This window comes from Callithrix jacchus, chromosome 2, assembly GCF_049354715.1.
Source record: "Callithrix jacchus isolate 240 chromosome 2, calJac240_pri, whole genome shotgun sequence".
In the NCBI taxonomy this organism is placed as follows: domain Eukaryota; kingdom Metazoa; phylum Chordata; class Mammalia; order Primates; family Cebidae; genus Callithrix; species Callithrix jacchus.
In genome coordinates, this window is record NC_133503.1 from 64,221,422 (window position 1) to 64,245,335 (window position 23,914).

A 23,914-nucleotide genomic window follows, 5' to 3' on the forward strand; every position below is an offset into this window, starting at 1 on the left:
ATGATACTGACTTGACAAGATTAATATTTTTACTAACCTCATACTCCCCTTTTCTTTCATTTCATCATGAACTGTTTCCATTTTGAATCCCTAACTCCAAAGCTTGGCCTCTTCCCAATCTGCTTGTGATGGTAAATTTTATGTGTCAACTTGGCTAGGCTAAGTTATATGGCCGGTTGTTTGGTCAAATACTAATCTATTAGCATATATTGCTGTAAGGGTATTGTTAGGTATGATTAACATTTACAATCAGTAGACTTTGATTCTATTACCCTCCATAATGTAGGTAAGCCTCATCCAGTCAACTGAAGGCTTAAGAGAAAAGACTGAGGTTTCCCAAAGAAGGAGAAATTTTGCCTCCAGACTACAACAGGGAAATCTTGCCTGAGTTTCCAGCCTAATGGCCTCTCTCACAAAATTCAATCTTGCCAGCCCCCATGGTCACTTTAGGAATCAGTTTCCTAAAATATCTATCTAATATTGATTCTGTGTCTCTAGAGAACACTGATTGACATGTTGGTCAATCTTAGAGTTGGTCTCCCTGCTCCCATCTCTTCCTTCTATGTCTACACAGCAGGTGGAATGAACCTGTCAAGACGTTAGATGACCCCTCTGGTAAAAATTCTCTAATAACTTCCCATCTCATGCAGAATAAAAGCCAAAGCCTAGGAAAGTCTAGAAGACCCAAATAATTTTACAGCCTTCCTCCTTCCCTCTCTGATTTCATCTCCTACTACTTTCTCCCTCAATTCACACTCCAGCCAGACATTAGCTTTCAGGCTATTTTAACAAGCCACAAACATTCCTACCTCTGGGGCTTATTTTACATTTGCTGTTCCCCTCTACATGGGATTCTTTTCCTCTAGAACAGTTTGCACCCTCATTTCCTTCAGATCTTTGCTCAAATGGGTTTCTCTCATCCCTCTATTTAAAACAAGCCCTCCCCAAACCTTGGAGTGCTCTAGTCCCCTTTTTCTCCACAGAACGTATTTCCATCTAACACACTGTGTATTTTACTCATTTTCTTTTTTCTGAGACAGTCTCACTCTGTCATCCAGACTGGAGTACAGTGGCGAGATCTCGGCTCACTGCAACCTCTGCCTCCCAGATTCAAGCAATTTTCCAGCCTCAGCCTCCCTAGTAGCTGGGACTACAGGCACCTACCACCACACTCCTGGCTAACTTTTGTATTTTTAGTAGAGACAGGGTTCACCATATTGCCCAGGCTGGTCTTGAACTCCTGCCTTCAAGTGATCTGCCTGCCTTAGCCTCCGAAGGTGCTGGTATTACAGGCGTGAGCCACCACACCTGGCTGTTCTACTCATTTTCTTTTACTACTAAAATGTAGGTTCTAAGACAGCAAGGCTTTTTGTCTGTTTTGTGCACTCCTCTATTACCAGGCCCTATGCCTAACACATTAGTAAGAACATCACAAGTAATTTGTTGCATGAAGAAAAAACAAAAGAGTGATTTTTTATTTATTCTTTGTGCTTTCCTATATTTCCCAGTTTTCTACATTGGGCATTTATTTCTATTATAATCATACATTGCTGATGATATTAAAAACTAGACTAATGTTTTTGCTAGAAGCTTAAAAGTCTTAAAGTCCAGGACCAGGCCCAGTGGCTCACACCTGTAATCTCAGCATTTTGCAAGGCCAAGGTGGGCAGATCACTTGAGCTCAGGAGTTCAAGATCAGCCTGAGCAACACGGGGAGGCCTCATAGCAATTATTAGGAAAAAAACAAAGTCCATTTCCTTTGACTCAGAATTTTTTCAATGAATAAGATAATCTAAGAAATTAAGCATGAATATACACTAAAATTTAATGTCCTTAATGTCCATTATTAAGAGACTGACTAAATTATTGTCTACCCAGACAATGAAACCGCAATTACTAAAAATGTACCAACCTGGGCAACACAGGGAGGCTCCATCTTTACAAAAAAAGTTAAAACTTAGCCAGGAGTGGTTGGTGTGGTGTCTGTGATCCCACACACCTGGGAGGCTGAGGTGAGAGGACTACTTGAGCCTGAAAGGTCGAGGCTGCAATGAGCCATGTTCCACCACTGCACTCTAGCTTGGGCAACAGAACAAGACCCCACCTCAAAAAAATAAAAATTTTATTTTTAAAACTAAAAATGTAAACCTATATGAACCATATTGTTCACACCATTCAATTTTAAAATTGGGTTATAATTGAGTGTATGGAGTATAAGCCTATATTAAAAACAAAAAATAAATATTTTTATATATTTATATATGTACATTTCATATAATACACACACACACAAAATGAGCACTATATACAAAATGTCTATCTACATATCTACATTGAAATAAAATGTCAGAAGAAAACAAAGAACAGATACTAAATGAAGTGAGATTATGACTGACTGGTTAATTTCTTCTTCATACTTCTCCACTGACTAAAATCTTTGCCATTAAAAAAAAAAAAGTGTTACTAGCCAGGCATGGTGGCTCACACCTGTAATCCCAGAACTTTGGGAGATCAAGGCAGGAAAAGTACTTGAGCCCAGGAGTTCAAGACCAGCCTGGGCAACATAGGGAGATCCTGTTTCTATTTAATTGAAAAACAACAACAAAAATCAAACCCAAAAAACGTTACTTTCATAAACAGAACAAACAGTAAATATAAACCAACAGAAATAAATAAAACCAGCACTCTTATAAGCAACATAATAAACATCTGTAGTATCAGGTACATGACATCATTTTTGTTCAAGTAAAAAGACATTTTTTAATGTGTTCTGAATTCTATTTACCCATGTCCCTATCCTCAAGTTAGACTATGGAGCTGTAATCTATCATACACATTGTTTTGTAAACCATAAATTATAACTGCTAGTAAAGCAAGGTATAGTTTTCATTTTCCCATAGCACAGGCTCTCTTCAACAGGCAATGTGATTTCTTAGCGCTAGTACTATGTGCCAGGCCCTGTGCTGTCATTAAAACTTTCTCTAAAATATTAATTTATTTGCTGTTCTTCTGCTGCTTCAAATTCTCACATCACCAAGTCATCCTCACTGTTTTCGGAAAACACAACATGGAAATTTCAATGCATAGGAATAATGTTTATCATCATTAAGACACTTTCAAACTAGTACTATGTATAAAAGACAGCATGATACAGTTGTGGACCATGAGCTTACAAAGGCTGATGGCTGATGATAATAATAGGAAGGTGAAGAAGAATAAAAGCTTGAACAAGGCTTCTGTGACTGCACATCATCGGATGCGAGGAAGTGAAACATGTACATATGAGATCAAATCAATGAAAAAAGCACTAGATCAATAAATAGTATGCAGAAAACTGGTTGGTCATTTAGAAGGAATGTGCATCCCTAATTCACAGCATATAGCAAAATAAATTACAGAGAAAATGAAAGATTTAAATGCAAAATATAATGCTAAAAACCACTAGAATATTATAAAAAAAAGAATAAGTATAGCCACATAAAAAGTAAACTTTTTTTTCATAACTTTCACATGGTTAAAACCCTTATTTAAAAACTGAAAGGCAAATATCAAACTGGGAGAAATATTTGCAATAAGTAACAGTTCATATATTTAATATACAAAGAGTTCCTACAAATCAGATATTTTAAATGAGGCTGTCAATAGAAAAACAGAAATGGCCAATGAATATTTTTATGTATACATATATTCCATCTCATTAGCAATTAATTAAATGTACATTATAACAACAAGATATCATTTTTGAATTTTCATCCATCAAAATGTCAAAGAACTACAAAATTAAAATATTCAATGTCATCTGGAGTATACGAAAAGGGCGTCTCTGGTGTGCTGCTTTTTAAAGTTAATTTGACCCAGCTTCTTAAAAGCACAAGCTAGCAACCTAAATGTGCACAGTATCTATCTAAGAAAATGATCACAGAAGTATACAAAGACTTAATTACAATGATGTGTAACTCCAAAAGGCTTAAAATGTCTCAAAATTGAAAGCAGTCTTAATATAGAAGGGAAATTTTCTTAAAATTAATATATTTATTAAATGTAATATTACACAATGATTTTAAATGACAGAAAATCTTGATTCATCATGTTACTATTTGCCAGTTTTTATTTATTGACTTTGAACAAGTATGTTATTTTTAGTAATACTTTTAAAGTACACCTTAAACATTTTAAATTATATTCAGGAGTTATAGCAATGCTTGGAATATAAACAGGTTTATCCTCCATGAAAGCAATTTAGCCAAACCTACCAAAATAAAGCACTGTTCACTTTAAGAGAAATCACTGAGCTATATACTTAAAATTTCTAAATTTTTCTATATACACTTTATACTTCAAAAATGAAAAAACAATTTAAAAAACACCTGTACTCTCACATCCACCCCCAAAATCTAGGGATGATAAGAGTACCATGCATGAAAGAGTTGGACTTTACTAATCTGGGGACATGTCTATATTATAATGTTAAGTAAATAAAGCAAATAAGTGATGTTGCATTGTGATTTTTCTAAGGTGAGCCCATTTTTTTCTATTTTAAAAAAAATGGCCAGGCACGGTGGTTCACACCTGTAATTCCATCACTTTGGGCAGCCGAGGCAGGTGGATCACCTAAGGTCAGAAGTTCAAGACCAGCCCGGCCAACATGGCGAAACCCCATCTCTACTCCAAATAAAAAAAAAAGTCACTGGACGTGATGGCACACACCTCCTGTGGTCCCAGATACTCAGGAGGCTGAGGCGGGAGGACTGCTTGAACCTGGGAGGCAAAGGGTGCAGTAGGACCAGATCATGCCACTGCACTCTAGCCTGGGCAACAGAGTGAGACTGTCTCAAAAAAATAAATAAATTTTAAAATTTGTTTTAAAATGAGGGAATTCTTATAGTTGTCAGATTACATATCCTCCTATGAACAAAGAGAACAAATATACAATGACAGACAACAAAATGTTAACATTTGTTTCTTAGCAGGGAGGAAGGGATTAGAAGGGAGAGATTATTAAACTTTTCTGTATATAATTAAATTAATTCATAACAAAAAACTGATATTCCTTGACCAAGCAATTGCACTCCTAGGAACTTATTCCATAGACATAATCATGCAAGTCTAAAGATACATATGCAATGAAATTACTGAAGTACCTGATACCCACCAAAATGAAAAAACAACTGTAGTCGAAAAGCCCTTCAAAAGGAAAACTAGCTGCCACCGGGCTCAGTGGCTTACACCCGTAACCCAGCACTTTTGGGAGACTGAACAGGGAGGATCACTTGACCCAGAAGTTTGAGACCAGCCTGGGGAATATATTAAGACTCTGTCTGTATAAAAAACTGAAAAATTAGCTGGGCATGGTAGCACATGCCTGTGGACCCAGCTACTCAGGAGGCTGAAGTGGGAGGATAACTTGAGCTTGGGATGTCAAAGCTGCAGTGAGCCATGATCCTGCCACTGCACTTCAGCCTGGGTGACAGAGCAAGACTCTATCTCAACAAAATAAAAAAGAGAAAACTGGCTATTTTGTTGAAAGCCCTATGATGGAGAGTTCTCTTTGGTGTTACATGCTGATATACAAAGATGGTCAATGTATGTTAATTGAAAAATAATATGTATAATATGGTTGTATTCACATTTTTCAAGCTTTAGTCTAAAAGGATAATGGGAAACTGGTAAGTGATACTTTGGGGAGTGAGACCTGGGGTCAAAGAAAACTTTACATGTCTTTTTATTAATATAACCTTTAGTACCAGCCATGTTATTTTTAATTTTTGTTTGGTTTGGTTTGGTTTTGAGATGGAGTCTCACTCTGTCACCCAGGCTGGAGTAGTACAGTGGGCTCAATCTCGGCTTACTGCAACCTCTGCCTCCCGGGTTCAATTGATTCTCCTGCCTCAGCCTCCTAAGTAGCTGGGATTACAGGTGCATGCCACCACACCCAGCTAATTTTTCTATTTTTAGGAGAGACAGGGTTTCACCATGTTGCCCGGGCTGGTCTCAAACTCCTGACCTCAGGTGATCTGCCTGTCTCAGCCTCCTAAAGTGCTGGGATTACAGGTGTGAGCCACCATGCCTGGCCTTTATTTTTAATTTCTCGAATCTTGTTTAAAATGTTTTAAATGCTAGCATGAAACAGTGGTTTGTAAAACTTTGAGGCACTTTAGATTTGCTTTTAAAATGCCCTAGGAAAAGCAAATTGAAGAAACACTAAACTAAGATGAGCATAATTTTGAAAACGGAGGTAAAGTTAAATAATTCTCTTATTTCTAATAAGGAAGGTGTTTTTGTTTGTTTGTTTGTTTGTTTTTATATTTGAGACAGAGTTTTGCTCTTGTTGCCCAAGCTGAAGTGCAATGGTGTGATCACAGCCCACTGCAACCTCTGCCTCCCGGATTCAAGTGATTCTTCTTCCTCAGCCTCCTGAGTAGCTGGAATTACAGTCATGTGCCACCACGCCCAGCTAATTCTCTTTTTTTTTTTTTTTTTTTTGAGACGGAGTTTCGCTGTTGTTACCCAGGCTGGAGTGCAATGGCAGGATATCAGCTCACTGCAACCTCCGCCTCCTGGGTTCAAGCAATTCTCCTGCCTCAGCCTTCCGAGTAGCTGGGACTACAGGCGCACACCACCATGCCCAACTAATTTATGTATTTTTAGTAGAGACGGGGTTTCACCTTGTTGACCAGGATGGTCTTGATCTCTTGACCTTGTGATCCACCCACCTTGGCCTCCCAAAGTGCTGGGATTATAGGCGTGAGCCACTGCGCCCGGCCCTAATTCTGTATTTTTATTAGAGATGGAGTTTCTCCATGTTGGTCAGGCTGGTCTCAAACTCCCCATCTCAGGTGATTCGCCCACCTTAGCCTTCCAAGGGATTACAGGCCTGAGACACTGCACCCAGCCAGGACAAAGTTTTTAAAATGAAATCTTCCTTAGAGCCTCATTATGTAGAATGGATAAATCCAGAGCTATTCTAAGTGAGATCAAAGTAAAAAGGGCACTGTGCTAGCCCCTCCTTTATCTCTCTAGTGACTCCAAAGTCAAGCTGGGGTTCCACAGAGCAGTAAAAATACCATTGTTAAAATCATGAGCAGCAGCATAATAACACAGAGAACTACACAATTTGATGGATTCCTTCCCTACTGAACAGACAGGAGGAAGTAAAACCCTAAATTAGCAACAAATGTTCTCTCCCGGTGGTAGGTGCTCAGGCTACTACTAATAAAGTTTTTCTTCTTTTTCAAACTCTGTTTTGAAAATTTTCTTATAAAGAGGAAAGACGTGTTTTTTTAACCATGTATGTATACGTGTGTGTGTATTTTTTTTTTCTTTTTTAAGACGGAGCCTCCCTCTGTAGCCCAGGCTGGAGTGCAGTGGCATGATCTCAGCTCACTACAACCTCCACCTTCTGGGTTCAAGCAATTCTCCTGCCTCAGCCTCCCCAAGTAGCTCAGATTACAGGCACCTACCACCACACCTGGCTCATTTTTGCATTTTTAGTAGAGACTGGGTTTTACCATGTTGGCCAAGCTGGTCTCACACTCCAGACCTCACGTGATCTGCCCACCTTGGCCTCCCAAAGTGCTGGGATTACAGGGATGTGTCACTGCACTCAGCCTATTTATGTATTTTTTAAAGCAAATCCGTGGCCTGCGGGCCACCAGGATGGCTTTGAATGAGGCCCAAAACAAATTTGTAAACTTTCTTAAAATATTATGAGATTTTTTTTCTTTTGCTGTTTTTTTTTTTAAGCTCATCAGCTATCGTTAGTGTATTTTATGTGTAGCCCAAGACAATTCTTCTTCCTATGTGGTTCAGGGAAGTCAAAAGACTGGACACCCCTGTTTTACAGACAAGGATCTTGCTCTTTCACCCAGGCTGGAGTGCAGTGGCACGATCATAGCTCACTGTAACCTCCAAGTCCTGGGCTCAAGGGATTGCCCAACCTCAGCTCCCAGAGTAGCTAGGACTACAGGCGCATGCCACCATGCCTACCTAATTTTTTATTTTGTTTTGTAGAGACAAAATACAAAAATAATATGTTTCCTAGGGCCTTGCTATGTTGCAAAGGCTGGTCTCAAACTCCTGACCTCACAAAGCACTGGGATTATGGGGGTAAGCTACTGTGTCCAGCCAAAAATGTAGGTTTTAGTGTTCATAAAAATACTACAGATCTACCATTGAGAAATCCAAAAGGTTTTACATTATCAGACACAGAATGCTATAGGATAATCAGCAAGAAATGACAAATACCTAATGCTCATTAGAAAAGAAACAGAGGCTATGATTTTAAACAGCCATGTCTGACCTGAGACAGACAGACCGACCCTGAACAAAAGAGGCCTTATCATATGCGTGATCTTTTAGCTAATCCTTACTTAGCCCTGGAATCACAGACTGCAGGACTGAAATTCCCTCTTCAATAGAGAATCAGGGGCAAGTAAATTTAAAAAATTTAAATTTTCATCCCATCCCCGCCCTCCCCCCACTCCCCCAACAGTAAGAATCAGTTAAGAGGTGGCAATTATCTTTCTCTACCTCATAAAAACACTATAAAATTTTTAAAGATGAAGAAACTGGGGTTCAGGAAAATAACTTTCCCAGTATCACAGTCATTAAGTAGCAGGAACAGGACTAGAATTGAGGTTTGTCTGCAAAGCCAGGATTCTTTCTACCAAGCTATCTCCCTCCTCTAAAAAAAAATCCTCTTATGTCAAATGCTCTGGTGAGTTCTGTGGCATTCTCAGACCGCTATGGCCCACTACACCTATTAGAAGTAAAAAAAGAAACAAGAAAGGGAAGCTGTTAAGAAGTTGCATTACTTACTGCCCAGCACTATATGCACTAGAGCTTGGAAGGAGGCACTTCAAACTCGACTCACATGATTCTCATAGTCATTCCAAGGAATCAATCCTGCCCCTGCAAATGGCTTATCACTAACACTCTCCCCCAGCAGAGGCTGCAAATGGCATTCCCAAGAAAACCTGCGAGTCTATTACATCACACTAGTGTGTTAGCTTCAAATTTTTAACTACAAAAATTAAGGGAAATTTGTTTCAACCTAAAAATGGCAGTTACAAGTTAAAATGGTGGTTGTCACTACAGACTGGTGACCAGAGCACTGGCTTTGCAGTCATGCAAATTATGTTCATAACCTAGTTCTGCTACTTCCATTAATATGTAACCTTAGGCAAGTTAATTCACTTCTATAATTTCATATACAAAAATGCTAGGATTAATAACTTTTCCATAAAAAATCAAATGAGATAATCCAATTCCTAGAGTCCAACACATAGAAAGAATGTGGAAAATAAATGATATATACTATTATTAACATTGATACTATTCTCATGTCACAGGAGTCTGGGCAAATCAATAATCCACATGGTTTGAACTCCTGATTATTTGCTATAACAATCAACTGGTTGAATCAGGATATCTGAGGCAAATGAAATACTGACTACAGTTCAGCTTGGTTCAGAGGTATCCAATAGAGACCTTGGCACATACCAATTGCTCAGTAAATATTCATGGAATTAAGTCTGCAGAGTCCACTCAGGAACCTCACTAGCTATGAGATTCGGGAGGGCTCATTTTGGCAAAGAGAATAGCATTTTTTTTTCTAATAGAATTTAGCAGGTTTTTCTTTTCTTATTTTCAAATAAATAAGATGAATAACTAAAACAAACCATATACCAGGTATCAATAGTGAGGTTTCTACAAATAAAACTAACATGGAAAACTACAAAGGCAGCATTCCAGAGCAGAGTAAAGAAAACCAGTTTGGGAATCAGGCAAGTATGCGGCTCGATATGCCAGCCCTACCACTTTACAGTTTATGTAAACATTATCTTGAGCCAAATAGTCACCTCAGGCTCAGTTTCCACATCAGAAAATTGGAGATAAGAACACCTACCTCACAGGGTTGTCACAAAGCTAATATATGTGAAGCACCATGCAGCAGTTGGTAATGAGTAATTTTTAAGTCTCTGGTATCTGCTTTCCCTTTTCAAAGATGGCTGAAACTGGAGTGGGTAAATTATGCCTAAGGGCAACTACTACCTTCCTTTCTCCATTTTCAAAAGGTATACTAAAATTCAGCCATATAAACAGGTCAATGGGCTCAAGTTACAACTATCAGTGGGTCCACTGCGACAATTTTAAGGGGGCTCTTTCATGGAACTCCACAGATCCGGAAAGAACTATGCTCCGTTCTCTCCAGGTAGCCTAACTATTCCTTCTCTTCTCAGGCCTGCTTAATATGAGGTTACTAAGAGGTGTGCAAAGGGAAAGTCATCTTCGCAAAAACCCAAAGATGTAGCATATAAGCAATAGGCGTTCTTTGAGAGCCAGAACCCAAATTAAGGCACAAAATTTTAGCACTGTTTGGAGACTGGAGGTAAAGGGAGGAATGCTGGCATTAAAATAATACTTATAGAGAGGAAGGAAGTCTTCCAGGTTCATTAATATTAATACATGTTTACTTTCCATTCACATGTGGAACAAAACAGAGTAATGGTTTGCTAATTCCTATCAGCTGAGTACTTACTTCATTTTACTGTGCTGCATGCTCTCAACTATATACTAGCAAAAATTAAAGCCTAAGTAAACAAAACACTCTACACACCACTAAAGACAATATTGCTCCACTCACTGAAATAAGACCCAATCAAGGCAAAGTTTCTTTTTCTTTTTTCCTAAGTGAATTTCACTGAGAAAGATGAGTCAAAGAACTTTTAACAAATTTGGATTTCCATTTTCAACAAGGTAGGAACCCGTACTTCCACCCACTCACCCCACCTCCAGAGAACTCACAATACTGTTACTAAAATATATTGAATGATGCCTTCCATTGGCCAGTTACTTTTAAATGAATGCAATGAAAAGAATCTGCACTTCAAGACCTCATTAACAACTACAATTCTTCCCCTACTTAAATCTCCAGTTCTGGAAAACACTGGGTCAGCCCACTAAAAAGCAACTGTAACATTTTTTTTTCCAGAAAAATAGAGACAAAAATGTACACTATTATAATAACACAAATATCCATTATATACATCAAGGAGTGCACATGCAATAAATAATGGCGGCCATTTCAAGAACACTTTTGTTAAAGTTACATCGCATGCACAGAAGCTGCTTTTCCAAAAGTAAACATATATTCATTACACTTTGAGCCTCACTGAAGCACCCTAGTCTTGTATGTTAAGACTTGTAACCCACCTTTATATATAGAATCAAAGACAACTGGGCCCTATATTGAACCCACTCTACAGTTAATTGTATTAGTGAGGTTCCAGTACAGTTTCCAAAGAAAGCAATTTGAATCAATAACCACACCAGTGCTACTCAGAATGTTTGCCAATAAGTAAATAAAATGCCTGACCCCAATATGAAGAAAATTTTCCTCCTTCCTGGCTCCCCAGCTCCATTTAAGACTGTAAACATGAATAGAAAAATAACCTTGAGAACAGTAAAGTCACCCATACCATCAATAATATCCCTCTAACTCAATGCCTAATTTTACAGCTTTCCTAAAACAGGACAGTCTCAACTGGATGCCAGGAATTTAATATGGCTTTTTAAAGATATATCAAACTCTCTGGAATGTGCAATGATGAAAACTGAATACTGCTACTGAAACCATACTTAAACACATGCTTGCTCTAAACAGAGCTTCACAAATAAAGCTCCAATGTTTTCTTCCTTGGCTCTCTTAGAAGCCACCCCAACAAGAGAGGGTCACCAGCTGCACTCCTGCTAACAGTTCTATCCTGAGCAATCCTTTCCCATCCACCCCCAAAAAGTGTTACTTTTATCTGTGGAATTCTCTGCCGGCCCAGGCCTGGAAAACTGGGTGGACCCTGAGAACAGGTGTCAGATCTGGCCTTTGGGAGGTGGCCCCAACTGACAAGTTATTGGCAGCATAAAGCTATGATCTTTATAAACTTCAATTTGAGGCTTTATACCAGTAGTGATTCCCTCCCCGCTCCTTTTTTGAAGAGGGGAGAGAAAGCAAGCCAAAAGGATGAGTTTCAAAATAAAAAAAATCACCACTTTAATTATGAAACCCTCCCAATTCAACAAAGTACTGTTAAAGGTAGCCAAATGGAAAATGTCAGGAGTTTTTTGTTTTTGTTTTTGTTTTTTTGGCACATGCACAACTATTAAACATGAGAATTACAACCTCAAGGTGAGGGGGAAAGAGTAAAAAGCAGGAGCAGAAAAGGGGAGGACAGGGCCCAGCCAAAGACCCATTTGCTCAGAAGGGCCCCTCTTGGTACTAACTCCTCCATGTGGGGCACCCAGGCTGGAGGAAAGCAGAGGGTTACACAGAACATTTAGCAGACTTAACATTGGATTAAACACACTACTGCAAGTTTCAACAAATGTTCATGGCATACGTAAAAACACATTTACAACAAGAAAGAAGAGAGGCACCTGGAGACATCTGACACTGGGCATGCTCTGCAGGCAACTCAGTGCGCACATGCTCTCTACCAGGTTGGCGCAGCCTAGCCACAAAGACCTTGGCACAGAACACTGCAGGATGACAAAAAGGAAGGAAGAGAAGAAGCAGTTAGAGGCCGCAACAAATCACTCCTTCACACAGGCAACTTGAATGTTAGTTGGGGCAGGGGGTGCACCCTTGGCAGTTTGGAGGTTAGGGATGGTCCCAGACAGCTTACTGAAACCTTGGGAGAGGGCCCACTTGATGTTCTATGGAAAGGAGGTTTCTGCTGCCAACCACTAATTTCTCAGAATATAGTGAACAGAGTCAAGAGGGAGAGAGTGAATGTTTAAACAAAAACCCACTAAAGGGAACTGTGAAAGTTTGAGTGCAAAACAAAATTAGTGGTGAGATTGCTGATCATAATTTCATCAGTGTCACAGTTTCTGGTCTATGTCACATAACCATAATTGTCTCATTGTTTAAGAACCAGCACTTTACATTTGTTCTCTAATCCTCATATCACAGTGTAAAGAAACCGAGGCTAGGAGGTTAAGTGATTTGCACAAGGACACACAACAAAGGAGGGGAGAGCTAGAATTTCAAACTTTCATTTGTCTGCTACCAAAACCCACACTCTTTCCACAAGTTATGAAAACTTAGGTCACCCCAACTTTTATCATGCGAGTAGTTTTGCACCTCCCTAAGGTAAAATCACAGGAGACCTAGAGAATAAGGCAAAAAGAACAAGAAAGATGAGTGACAGACTGATAAAAGCAATAAAAGAGGTGATTAAAAATGCATCTGATTTTCAGTGTCATCCACATCTCTGTCTTCCCAAAGAAAAAACACTGGAATGTCATGATTTTCATTTTGGACTTTGTTTACAAAGTTCGTTTGACATGACTAAGAATTAAAATGCTTTTCCCATCCTCTTCTAAAAGCTTCCTGGTTTTAAAGGGATTAAGAAAAAAGTAAAATATAAAAATGAACATATATATTATGGCTACTACTTAATAATCATTAGACCATAATGTTCAATCATTCAGATCTAAAGTCAATTAATTTACTATGGCAAAATCAATAATCATGCAAAAAAAACTAAAGGCAAGTGTTTGGGTTCAACCAAAACATCCCAAAAGTCTTGGATCCAAGCTCATACACTTGTTTGTTCTAGCTATAACAGAATAGCCAAGATTTGCCTCAGACAGTCCTAGATGATACTGTCCCCACATAACTTTAACTCTCAAAAGTGTTCTGGTTCGGTGGAGATATTCTATGATCACCCAGCTGCAATACAGACAAAGATCGCGTTGCTTAAAATTAGAGACCTGGGTTCCTTTCTACCATCTGCCACTTAAATTTCACCTATAATACAAGGAATATTGAGATTACTTAGAAAAGGCATTTTTAAAAAAAGAGTACAAAATCAGGGGAATCAAATGGAATAAAAAATTGAGCAGTGTCAGGCATGGTGGCGCATGCCTGTAGTCCCAGCTACTCAAGAGGCTGAGGTGGGAGGATAGCTTGAGCCCAGGAGTTCTGGGCTGTAGTGCACTATGCCAATCAGGTGTCCGCACTAAGTTCGGCATCAATATGGTGACCTTCCGGGAGCAGGGAACCATCAGATTGCCTAAGGAGGAGTGAAGCGGCCCAGGCTGAAAAGGGAGCAAGTCAAAACTCCCGTGCTGATCAGTAGCGGGATTGCGCCTGTGAATAGCCCCTGCACTCCAGCCTGGGCAACAAGAGAGACCCCCGTCTCTTTAAAAAAAAAAAAAAAAAAAAAGGACCTGGCGCGGTGGCTCACGCCTATAATCCCAGCACTTTGGGAGGTGGAGGAGGGTGGATCACAAGGTCAAGAAATCGAGACCATCCTGGTCAACAAGGTGAAACCCCGTCTCTACTAAAAATACAAAAATTAGCTGGGCATGGTAGTGCGCGCCTGTTGTCCCAGTTACTCGGGAGGCTGAGGCAGGAGAATTGCTTGAACCCAGGAGGCAGAGGTTGCAGTGAGCCGAGATCCTGCCATTACACTCCAGTCTGGGTAACAACAGCAAAACTCCGTCGCAAAAAATAAAATAAATTGAGCAGCTTTCTGGCAGCAATGAAAATGACACACTTCCAAAGCTTACCATCGCCAATACAGTGGCAATATATCATTGAAACTCCAGGCACAGAAATTTAGTTGCCCCAACACTTTCATATCAGAGTGCCAAACACATAAAAGATGCTGTTTGCATAAAATAATGAAAGTAGTTGCCATTTGTCAAGATTCTGTTATATGCTAGACAGCTGAGATAGTAAACTCTCACAATAACCCTTGTAAAATAGGTATTATTCCATTTTATGATGAGAAAACTGAAGATTAGGAAAGAGATATCAAGCAGAGTCCCATGGAATTTTTTTTCAATTAAGAAAAAAAATTTTTTTAATTAAAAAGGAAAAATGAGAGCCTGATTTGTTAAAATAGCAACATAGGCCAGGAGCGGTGGCTCACACCTATAATCTTAGCACTTTAGGAAGCCAAGGTGGGCAGATCCCTTGAGGTCAAAAGTTCAAGACCAGCCTGGCCAACATGGTAAAACCCCGTCTCTACTAAAAACACAAAAATTAGCCAGGCATAGTGGCATGCACCTGTAATCCTAGCTACGTGGGAGGCTGAGGCAGGCGATTGCTTAAACCCAGAAATCAGGTTGCAGTGAGCCAAGATCACACCACTACACTCCAGCCTGGGAGACAGAGTGAGCTGCCTCAAAAAAAAAAAAAAAAAAAAAAAAACACACACACAAACAACAACAAAAAAAACACAGCAACTTGTCCAAGGGGCAGGGGAATAAGGGCTAATAATTGATGGCAGAATTAGGACTAGAAAGTAAACCTGACAAACTTTCTCTTTCACTATAACAAACACTATCTGGAGATATTCTCATACATGTTTAATAAAAGAATACTTACATCAGCATATATCACAAGTGGATGGGCAAAAAAGAGAGTTTAAGGACTATATACCTAGCCAGGTGAGGTGGCTCACGCCTATAATCCCAGCACTTCAGGAGGCCAAGATCGGACGACTGCTTAAGCCCAGGAGTTTGAGACCAGCCTGAGTAACATGGTGAAACCCAACCTTTATGAAAAATACAAAAATTAGCCAGGCATGGTGGCATGCACCTATAGTACCAGCTGCTCAGAAGGCTGAGGTAGGAGGATTGCTTCAGTCTGGGAGGTGGAGATTGCAGTGAGCCAAGATATCAGCACTACACTCTAGCCTGGGCAACAGAGTGAGATCCTACCTCAACAACAACAAAAAAAGGATTATATCTGGATTCAGCAACTAATATCATATTAACACCAATGTTCATCTGTAAATCAATTTTTACTCATTCAGTAAAAAGTCAGGTTCCCTCTTCAAGAGTTAATAGTAATTGCCTCAGGCCGAGCAGGATGGCTCAAGCCTGTAATCCCAGCACTTTGGGAGGCCAAGACAGGTGGATCACGAGTTCAAGAGATCGAGACCATCCTGCTCAACATGGTGAAACCCTGTCTCTACTAAAAATAAAAAAAAAATAGCTGGGCATGGTGGCGCATGCCTGTAATCCCAGCTACTCAGGAGGCTGAGGCAGGAGAATTGCCTAAACCCAGGAGGTGGAGGTTGCGGTGAGCCGAGATCATGCCATTGCACTCCAGCCTGGGTAACAGAAGCGAAACTCCATCTCAAAAAAAAAATAGTATTTGCCTCAAAGGGTAAAAACCATGAAAGCATAAGGTATTATTGATTAGCTTCTGCTAATAACTTGGAATCTGAAACTTTTTAAAAGGCTTTTTTTCACATTCAATAAATCAAAAACTTAGATTGTGAAAACAGGAAGGCATTTTAAAGACTATTTAGTAACCTCCCACCACTGATTTTAGATTAGAGGTGAAGAAACTAAGCCCAGATTAGAAAGATAATTATATTCCCAAGGATTTTTAACCATTTAATAATTTAATCAATACCAATAATGTGGAAAACAATCAACATAAAGAAGATTTTCAGTGAACTTGATTTTTAAACATTAACCATTTATTAGAAGTCTGATATTTCAAAGCTTTTTGAAGTCTGTTATTTAACTTGCATATTCAGGAAAAGATTTTTAACGGACCCTCTGAGGATTAGATTTCCAAGATTTTCTCTTCATAATATATACCGTAGATACTGTGAGATATAAAGAATGATGCCAGTATTTATTATTTATTAGATGCAAACATCAGGCTAAATACTTTATAAAGGATATCACATCTCATTTTCACAATAATCCTATAAAATAGACATTACTTTCCCCAGCATTAAGAAGAGGATACACAGGCTCAGAGATGAAGTAACATACTTATCCAAAATTGCATAGTGCTGGGTTGGTGCCAAGATTTCAATCCAGTTCTGAAACAAGAGTACTTTTCACTATGCTTCATACCTTACACTATTTGCTTCAGAACAGAATACAGGAAGAGATAGCTTGATCCTAGGTATCACCCAAACTGGTGTGTGAAGCAACTGCCAATATCTACTAATACGAGGTCTCAACTCTCAGATCATCCCAGGACTGGGAACTTCCAGTCTCAAGACAATTATTGTTTTCCATTTCTAAGAGCACAGATAGTGGTTAAAGGGTATTACAACTGCCTACTTTCACACTCAACAATTACTTTGAAGCTAAGTGACCAGCCATATTGCTGAAAAACAGTCTCTACTCAACAGAAAATGCTGTTCTAGGAAATACACCCACCTTTTAGTAAGTAAGAAAGTCTGTACCTCCTAGCCAAAACAAGGTAGGTTCCTCTTATGTCTTAGATCTAATACATCAGGAGGACACTCATCCAACTTGAAAATAATGGATAAAAAAATTAAAGTTCCACATTCATCAACCTAAGAGCATTAAAATACGGCTAGGACCAAAACAGTAGTTGATTCTTTTTTTTTCTTCTGAGATGGAGTCTCACTCTGTCACCCAGGCTGGAGTACAGTGGCATGATCTTGGCTCATTGAAACCTCCACCTCCCAGGTTCAAGCAATTCTCCTGCCTCAGCATCCCAAGGAGTTGGGATTACAGGCACCTGCTACCATGCCTGGCTAATTTTTGTACTTTAGTAGAGACAGGGTTTCACCATGTTGGCCAGGCTGGTCTTGCACTCTAGGCCTCAGGTGATCTGCCTGCCTTGGCCTCCCAAAGTGCTGGCATTACAGGCAGGAGCCACCACTCCTGGCCATTAAGTGATTCTTGAAGCTTCTAAATTTTAATTTAGGGACATGGCTGGAAACCCATGTTGATCTTCTGGAATAACTATTTTCCATGATTGTTTAACTGAGTAATGAAAAGATTTCTTCATATATAGCTAAATTCACAGCATAGACGATTATTCTTTTTTAAGTGGACAGTGTTCTTTCATATTGCTAAAATGTGTCTGAAGAATACCGCTGATACCATGAGTATTTACCAATTTTAACAAATACTTATTAAGCCAACAACAATACACACTAAGCCTTTTCCTCTTGAGATTTTAGCCTTGAGCTCAACAAAAACAACCCAGGAGGATCACAGTAGGGATACTTAAGACTTTGGAAGGTCAAAAACTGTCAAGATACATTTGTTATAATTTCCTATCTAGCTACTTGTAATGATCAATATTCTAATTTAGGATTGTTCAGAGAATGGGAAACGATTCATAATGGGTTGTAATATTAACAGCATACCTAATTAGATTGTGCATTTATAGGTTCTATAGCTGAAGAAAATAATTAGCCAGGGAAGCTGATAGTGTTTATTGCTTTTGCCTCCATATATCTACTATATAATCAAAAAAACCTAAATCAAAGCCACTATGTTGAGAAACACTGTAAGTCAGTAAGGACAAAAAGAATAATCTCTTTTGGTATTTTTCAAAAGCAAAAAAAAAAGTGTATTAAAAGAGGTAGGAGAAAAATGTCCTAGGCTCTGTTCCTATTGCCATAGGAACCACAAATCAAAAGGAAAAGTGGTTGCAGGCACCTTGCATTCTGATTGGCCCACTTGAAGAACTCACAAAAGCTAACTTCAGTCTGTTTTTAGATGGGATTGTTTTGAATCTCCTGCCCTGATTCCTTCTCAAAGAAGCAATTCTTTTAAAAGTTCCCCCAAAGAGGTATTTTATGTTAATCATCTAATGTTACAACCTCTGATCTGGAAATCTGCCTTATCATAGGTTTTCTACAACTCCCCACAACCAACCTTTTTATTTAATCCACTTCCCACAGAATCATCACCAGCTTCTTCTCACTCCTGTCATCATGACTGAAATAACCAAGTTGAGTGGCTTAAATACACTGTTCCATTAAGCAAAAAAAATTCTGAACTTATATCTACCTGTACATACTAAAGCGATTAAGACATTCTCTTTATCCTCCAGAAGCTCTCAAGAGGGAGTCTTAGAATGTGTAATGTAAATACACATACACATATACACACACACACGTAAATATACATACACACACAAATATGAACTTAAACCACCCAAAGGGGATACCTGAACTAATTCACAAAGGGTAAGTAGGAGGCAGCCAGGGGAAAAAGAGAAAGACATTCCAAGAAGAATAAATAGCATAAGCAAAGCCAAAGAGGTAAAAAATAAAACATCCTATGGAAGTATCTGCAATTAATTTAGCATTAAAATATTTAAATGTGAGATGAGAAAAGCTTAGTGAGGCAGGGAGGGGCCAAACAACAGAGGTCTCTCCTATACCATTCTATCACACTTGGGACTTCATCCTGTAGAACAGCTCTTAAATTCTGTGCTGCAGCCCTCCAATGATCCAATGCTTCTCAGCTGTGTCATCCAATTTTATATCAATGTGTGTAACTTTTTTTTCAGCAACTCAGCACATAATACTGTTTGTACAATATCTGCGAGAGAGGAATAGAAGCAGATCATGCAACACACAGGTTGAGGTGGAGAGGGGATGGGGGTTTTTAAGACTAAAAGTTAAGGGGTGAAGCATAATATCAAGCCAAAGCCAAAGCCAAAGCCAAGCCAATTCAAGCCAGCATCAAAGAAGGATCCCATGTTTTCTAGGATATGTGGAGAATATTTGCCACAAACGATAAAAGAAGTCTGCTCAACAGCAACCCAATGACAAAGAGTGTAAACACACAGTACAAAAACCATAGATGTTTTTATAAATACTACATTACAGATTTTGTTAAAGACCAGTAAGAATGTTTTTAATCTATTGAATTTCTTTAAGTGAGACATCCAAAATTTCAATATTCAGATCACTGCTACAGACAATGATGAGAGAGCTGTTAAACTGTTTTAAGCAAAGGAATGACCCTTGGCAGCTACAGCCAAGCATGATTTGCAGAGAAGATACATCTCTTAGAGAATCTACAAGATAGTAGCTCATTTTTGTTTCACAACCAAAGCAATTTCTTTCAAATGGGGTACAAAGAGTAGACACAAGGACCAGCACTTACCAACTTTCATTCTCAGTCTAGGTCCTTCCCCACCCCCCACCCCCCACCCCCCCACACATAACTTCCACCAGGCCCTACCAATAGAATGTAAAACAAAAAGGACCATGAAAATGAAATGGGAGCTACCAGATGAAGAAGAGAAATAAAAGATCCATTTCACAGTAATCATTTGGCAGTAATGCCCTTTCCACTGGGAATCTCTAGCCATGAGTGAGGACTGGGTCCTGAAGAATCAGACAGTAGGGTGGGCTCAAGGGGCATACATTAACTCCATCTCTCTAAACCTGTAGACAGCTAGAGTCCCCAGTTTCTGCTGAAGACTGCCAAATAAACTAAGCAGTAAAGTTAATCCATCTTAGGAATTATTCTATCATACCTCATCTCTCAGCCTGCTGCTTTTCAAGAAGCAGTAGTATTTGCAATGAAAATAAGGCTACAAAGCATTCAGAAGAGTCTTCTAAAATTCAGAACCTAGACTTCGACTGTTAAAATGTCTGATGGCAACCTATACGAAATAGCCCTCTCACCACAATAATTGCATTGTTTTTAAAACCAAGAATCACAATATAGTAATCAGGTTGTAAAATAAAAGTTAATTCACAGTTTAAAGGCATTTTCTACAACCTTTCATAGAAATGAATATTGGCCCACTACTTTAATGTGCAAAATACTTTCTTTTCCTTGTAACAGAATTTTAAAATAACAGAATTTGATAGTAAACATGTGAAATGTAACCAAAAAAGTTCACATTTTAATTATTAGCAATTGTATTGTCATATTATACCATGGGGTATTTTCAGGCTGCAATATATGTTAAGGGAAGAAAAGGGGATGCAGAGAAATAGGTGGAAAGGGGAGAAAAAAATAAAAATGAGAAGAATGAGGAAAACTGAAATTTACTATCTGCCAACTTTTTAGAGATTCAAGAACACCCCAAAAGTAGTGGAATCAAGACTCCAAGTCAGAAGCCAAACTTTCCTTAAACACTACTATAATTTTTTTTAAATTAGTTTACTGTCCATACAATTTTCATCTTGAATCATTCTAAGATAAGATATCAGAACCTGGCCAGGCAAGGTGGTTTATGTCTATAAACCCAGCACTATGGGAGGCCAAGGTAGGGAATTAGTTGAGGTCAGGAGTTTGAGACAAGCCTGGCCAACATGGTAAAACCCTGATTCTACTGCAAATACAAAAAATTAGCCAGGCGTGGTGGCATGCACCTATATATCCCAGCTACTCAGGAAACTGAGGCATGAGAATTGCTTGAACCCAGGAGGCAGAGGTTGCCGTGAGGTAAGATTATGCCACTGCACTCCAGACTGGACAACCGAGCAAAACTCTTGTCTTTAAAAAAAAAAAAAAAAAAAAAAGACATCAGAACCCAAAAGCACTAAAACTAAAATGGATCTTCACCATAATCTCTCTGGTAGAGAGATGAAGGGTAATGTTCTTTTCAAATTTTTATTCATCCACATTTTTCGATTTTTCTCCAATGATCGCTTAGTATTCATGTTAATACCTTAATACTACCTTGTATAATTTTAAGTGATGTCTTTTTTTTTTAATATGGTTTGGCTCTGTGTCCCCACCCAAATCTTATTGAATTGTCATCCCCATGTGTCAGGGGAGGGGCCTGGAAGGAACTAATTGAATCATGGGGGCAGACTTCTCCCTTGCTGTTCTCACAATAGTGAGTTCTCATGAAATCTCATTGAACGTGTATGGAACTCTCCCCTTCTCGCTCTCTCCTGCTTCACCTTGGTAAAACATGCTTGTTCCCCCTTTGCCTTCAGCCATGATTGTAAGTTTCCTGAGGTCTCCCAATCATGCTTCCTGTTACGCCTGCAGAACTGAGTCAATTAAACCTCTTTTCTTTATGAATTACCCATTCTCAGATAGTTCTTCACAGTATGAGAATGGACTAAAACACAATTTAATAAAAACATATTCTTTTACCAGAAATTAATTTTGAGACCATCTTAAACACCTAGTTTAAAATGTGTTAAAATGCTAAGTGCTAGAAAAATATTTCACCTAATGTTCCTTGGAAACAGCAGTGAACATCAAAATCATAATGGTTTATTCCTGAGGAAATCCAAAGGAAAAATCATCATCCTTGTCCACTTTACAACTACCACCCATGATTCAAAAATGTCACCAGGTTTTTCAGAGCTCTTACAGAAGTTGGAGGAGGAAAGAATTAGATGTTTGAAGTGGGAAGTGGAATCTCTATTCTAAGCAGCATGACAGAGAACAGGATGTAACAAAATAATCTATTTCCGGCATAGCCACATGGGTCCTCAGTTGTACTAGGACCTGTCTGAGGTTTAGTTTGCCAAGGGGGAACAGAATCCCCCAGCAAGCTTGAGGTTAAATCAGTCTGAACTCAATCACAATGAGGTTTATCCAAGATCTATAAATCCTGAGCCTGGAGAAAATTTAACACTTAAGTATATCTGGGCCTTTGCTGGTTAGCATCTGTGCTCCCATTAGGAAAGTTTTTCAGGACTAGGGGAAGACCTCTCAACCCTAAGTTTAACCTTTTCAATAAAAATGTTAAATGACATGAAAATTAACAAAGAAGGGTATGTTGGGCAGGGGTACAAACTGACTACCCTATGGCTATACTGTACTCATTAACTCTCATACAACCTCTGGCCAAAGAAGCAGCTGAGCTTCACAGATGAGAAAAACTGAGGACCAGAGACATCAAATCACTTGCCAGAGGTCAAAAATGGCAGAACTGCATCTATCTGACTCCAAAATCTCTGCTTTCTTCCCTGATCTACATTGCCTGTCACTTCCTTTGCCTGCCATTAAACTCCGTAGAGCAGCAGGGTTCCCTGATTGATTTTCAAATTGTATCTACCTGTCATTCACCTATATTGCTGATAGGAGTGAAACTGTGTAATTGATACAATCTCTGGTGTGCACAACTCTGCAATAGATTGTCAAGACTCAAAACTCACATTATTTGACTCAGCAATTTTACATGTAAGAAACTGTATCAAGGAGGAAAAAAAAAGTCCAAAAATATAGCCAAGAAGATGTCCATCACATCACTGTTCCTAATAGCAAAGGGAAAATGACAACAAAAGGCAATGGTTCCACAAATCAGGGATTACCCATAAGACAAAATGCTGCATCTCCACCAAATAGAAATCAAGCTATAGGAATATATTTATAGACACCAAAGGAAGTTTAATATGTAGAAAGAAAGTTACAATACACCGAAAGAGTTCAAGAAACTTTAAGTGAATAAAGGCAACACACCAGGACTTATATTATCATCCTATTTTTATTTAACAAATATAAAATATATTTTGTGTGTGTGTGTGAGTGTGTGTGTGTGTGTGTGTGTGTGTGTGTGTAAAAATCTGGAATTAATACAGGTAATTTACTTTATTCTTTTTGGCTGCCATATTTTTTCAGATGAGGCCAATATACAACTGACAATTCAAACTTCTCAATTATCTCTCCTCTGAGCCATCTCTAAAGTGAATACTGACATTTCCACAGTTACTCGGATCATAGCAACTTGTCCCCTGATTGTAGGTCATTCTCCTAATGAAGGTGGAGAGCAAGTAGGGTTAGGCCAGCTATCAGAATTTGGTTGCACTGAGGTAACGAAAGACACTATTCCTCAATTCATTTCAATGCCTGTGGCTTCTAAATAGCTAACAGAGGGTCTCCAGTCAGAAAACAACTAAGTAAGGGTGTTGTGTCTTCTAAATTATCACTTCTAAATATGTGACAGTACCGGGTCCACACTGCATGACATCTAAGAGGCCTTCCAGGTGACAAAACTAAAAACCCAGCTTGTTTTTTAGACATTTTCTAGGAACTGAGAGACATCTGCTTTCATTATCTATACCAGTGCCCCGTCCCCACGTTGAGCTAATCCAACTTCCCCTTCCTCAGCATCTAAGACACTGATGCTGGCTGTATTGCTTCCTGGTCCTACTACCCACCATCATGAGTCAGAAGA

General features: G+C 38.9%; 1 protein-coding gene across 23 annotated transcripts in view; it reads right to left on the reverse strand.

Annotated features, from left to right (window-relative positions):
- Nucleotides 1-23,914, reverse strand: part of FBXW11 (F-box and WD repeat domain containing 11) — a 140,840-nt gene that overhangs the window by 80,416 nt on the left and 36,510 nt on the right. For 7 of the 23 annotated variants that reach the window (XM_002744540.6, XM_008990887.5, XM_078364552.1 and 4 more), the window contains one exon: nt 12,433-12,534. The exons of 13 other annotated variants lie outside the window; for them this stretch is intronic. In XM_002744540.6, coding sequence (XP_002744586.2) covers nt 12,433-12,534 — 102 coding nt within the window. Of the gene's footprint in view, nt 1-11,377; nt 11,430-12,432; nt 12,535-23,914 lie in introns of those variants that run through there. 3 more of the 23 variants (XM_078364548.1, XM_078364547.1, XM_078364551.1) reach the window with 2 other exon arrangements.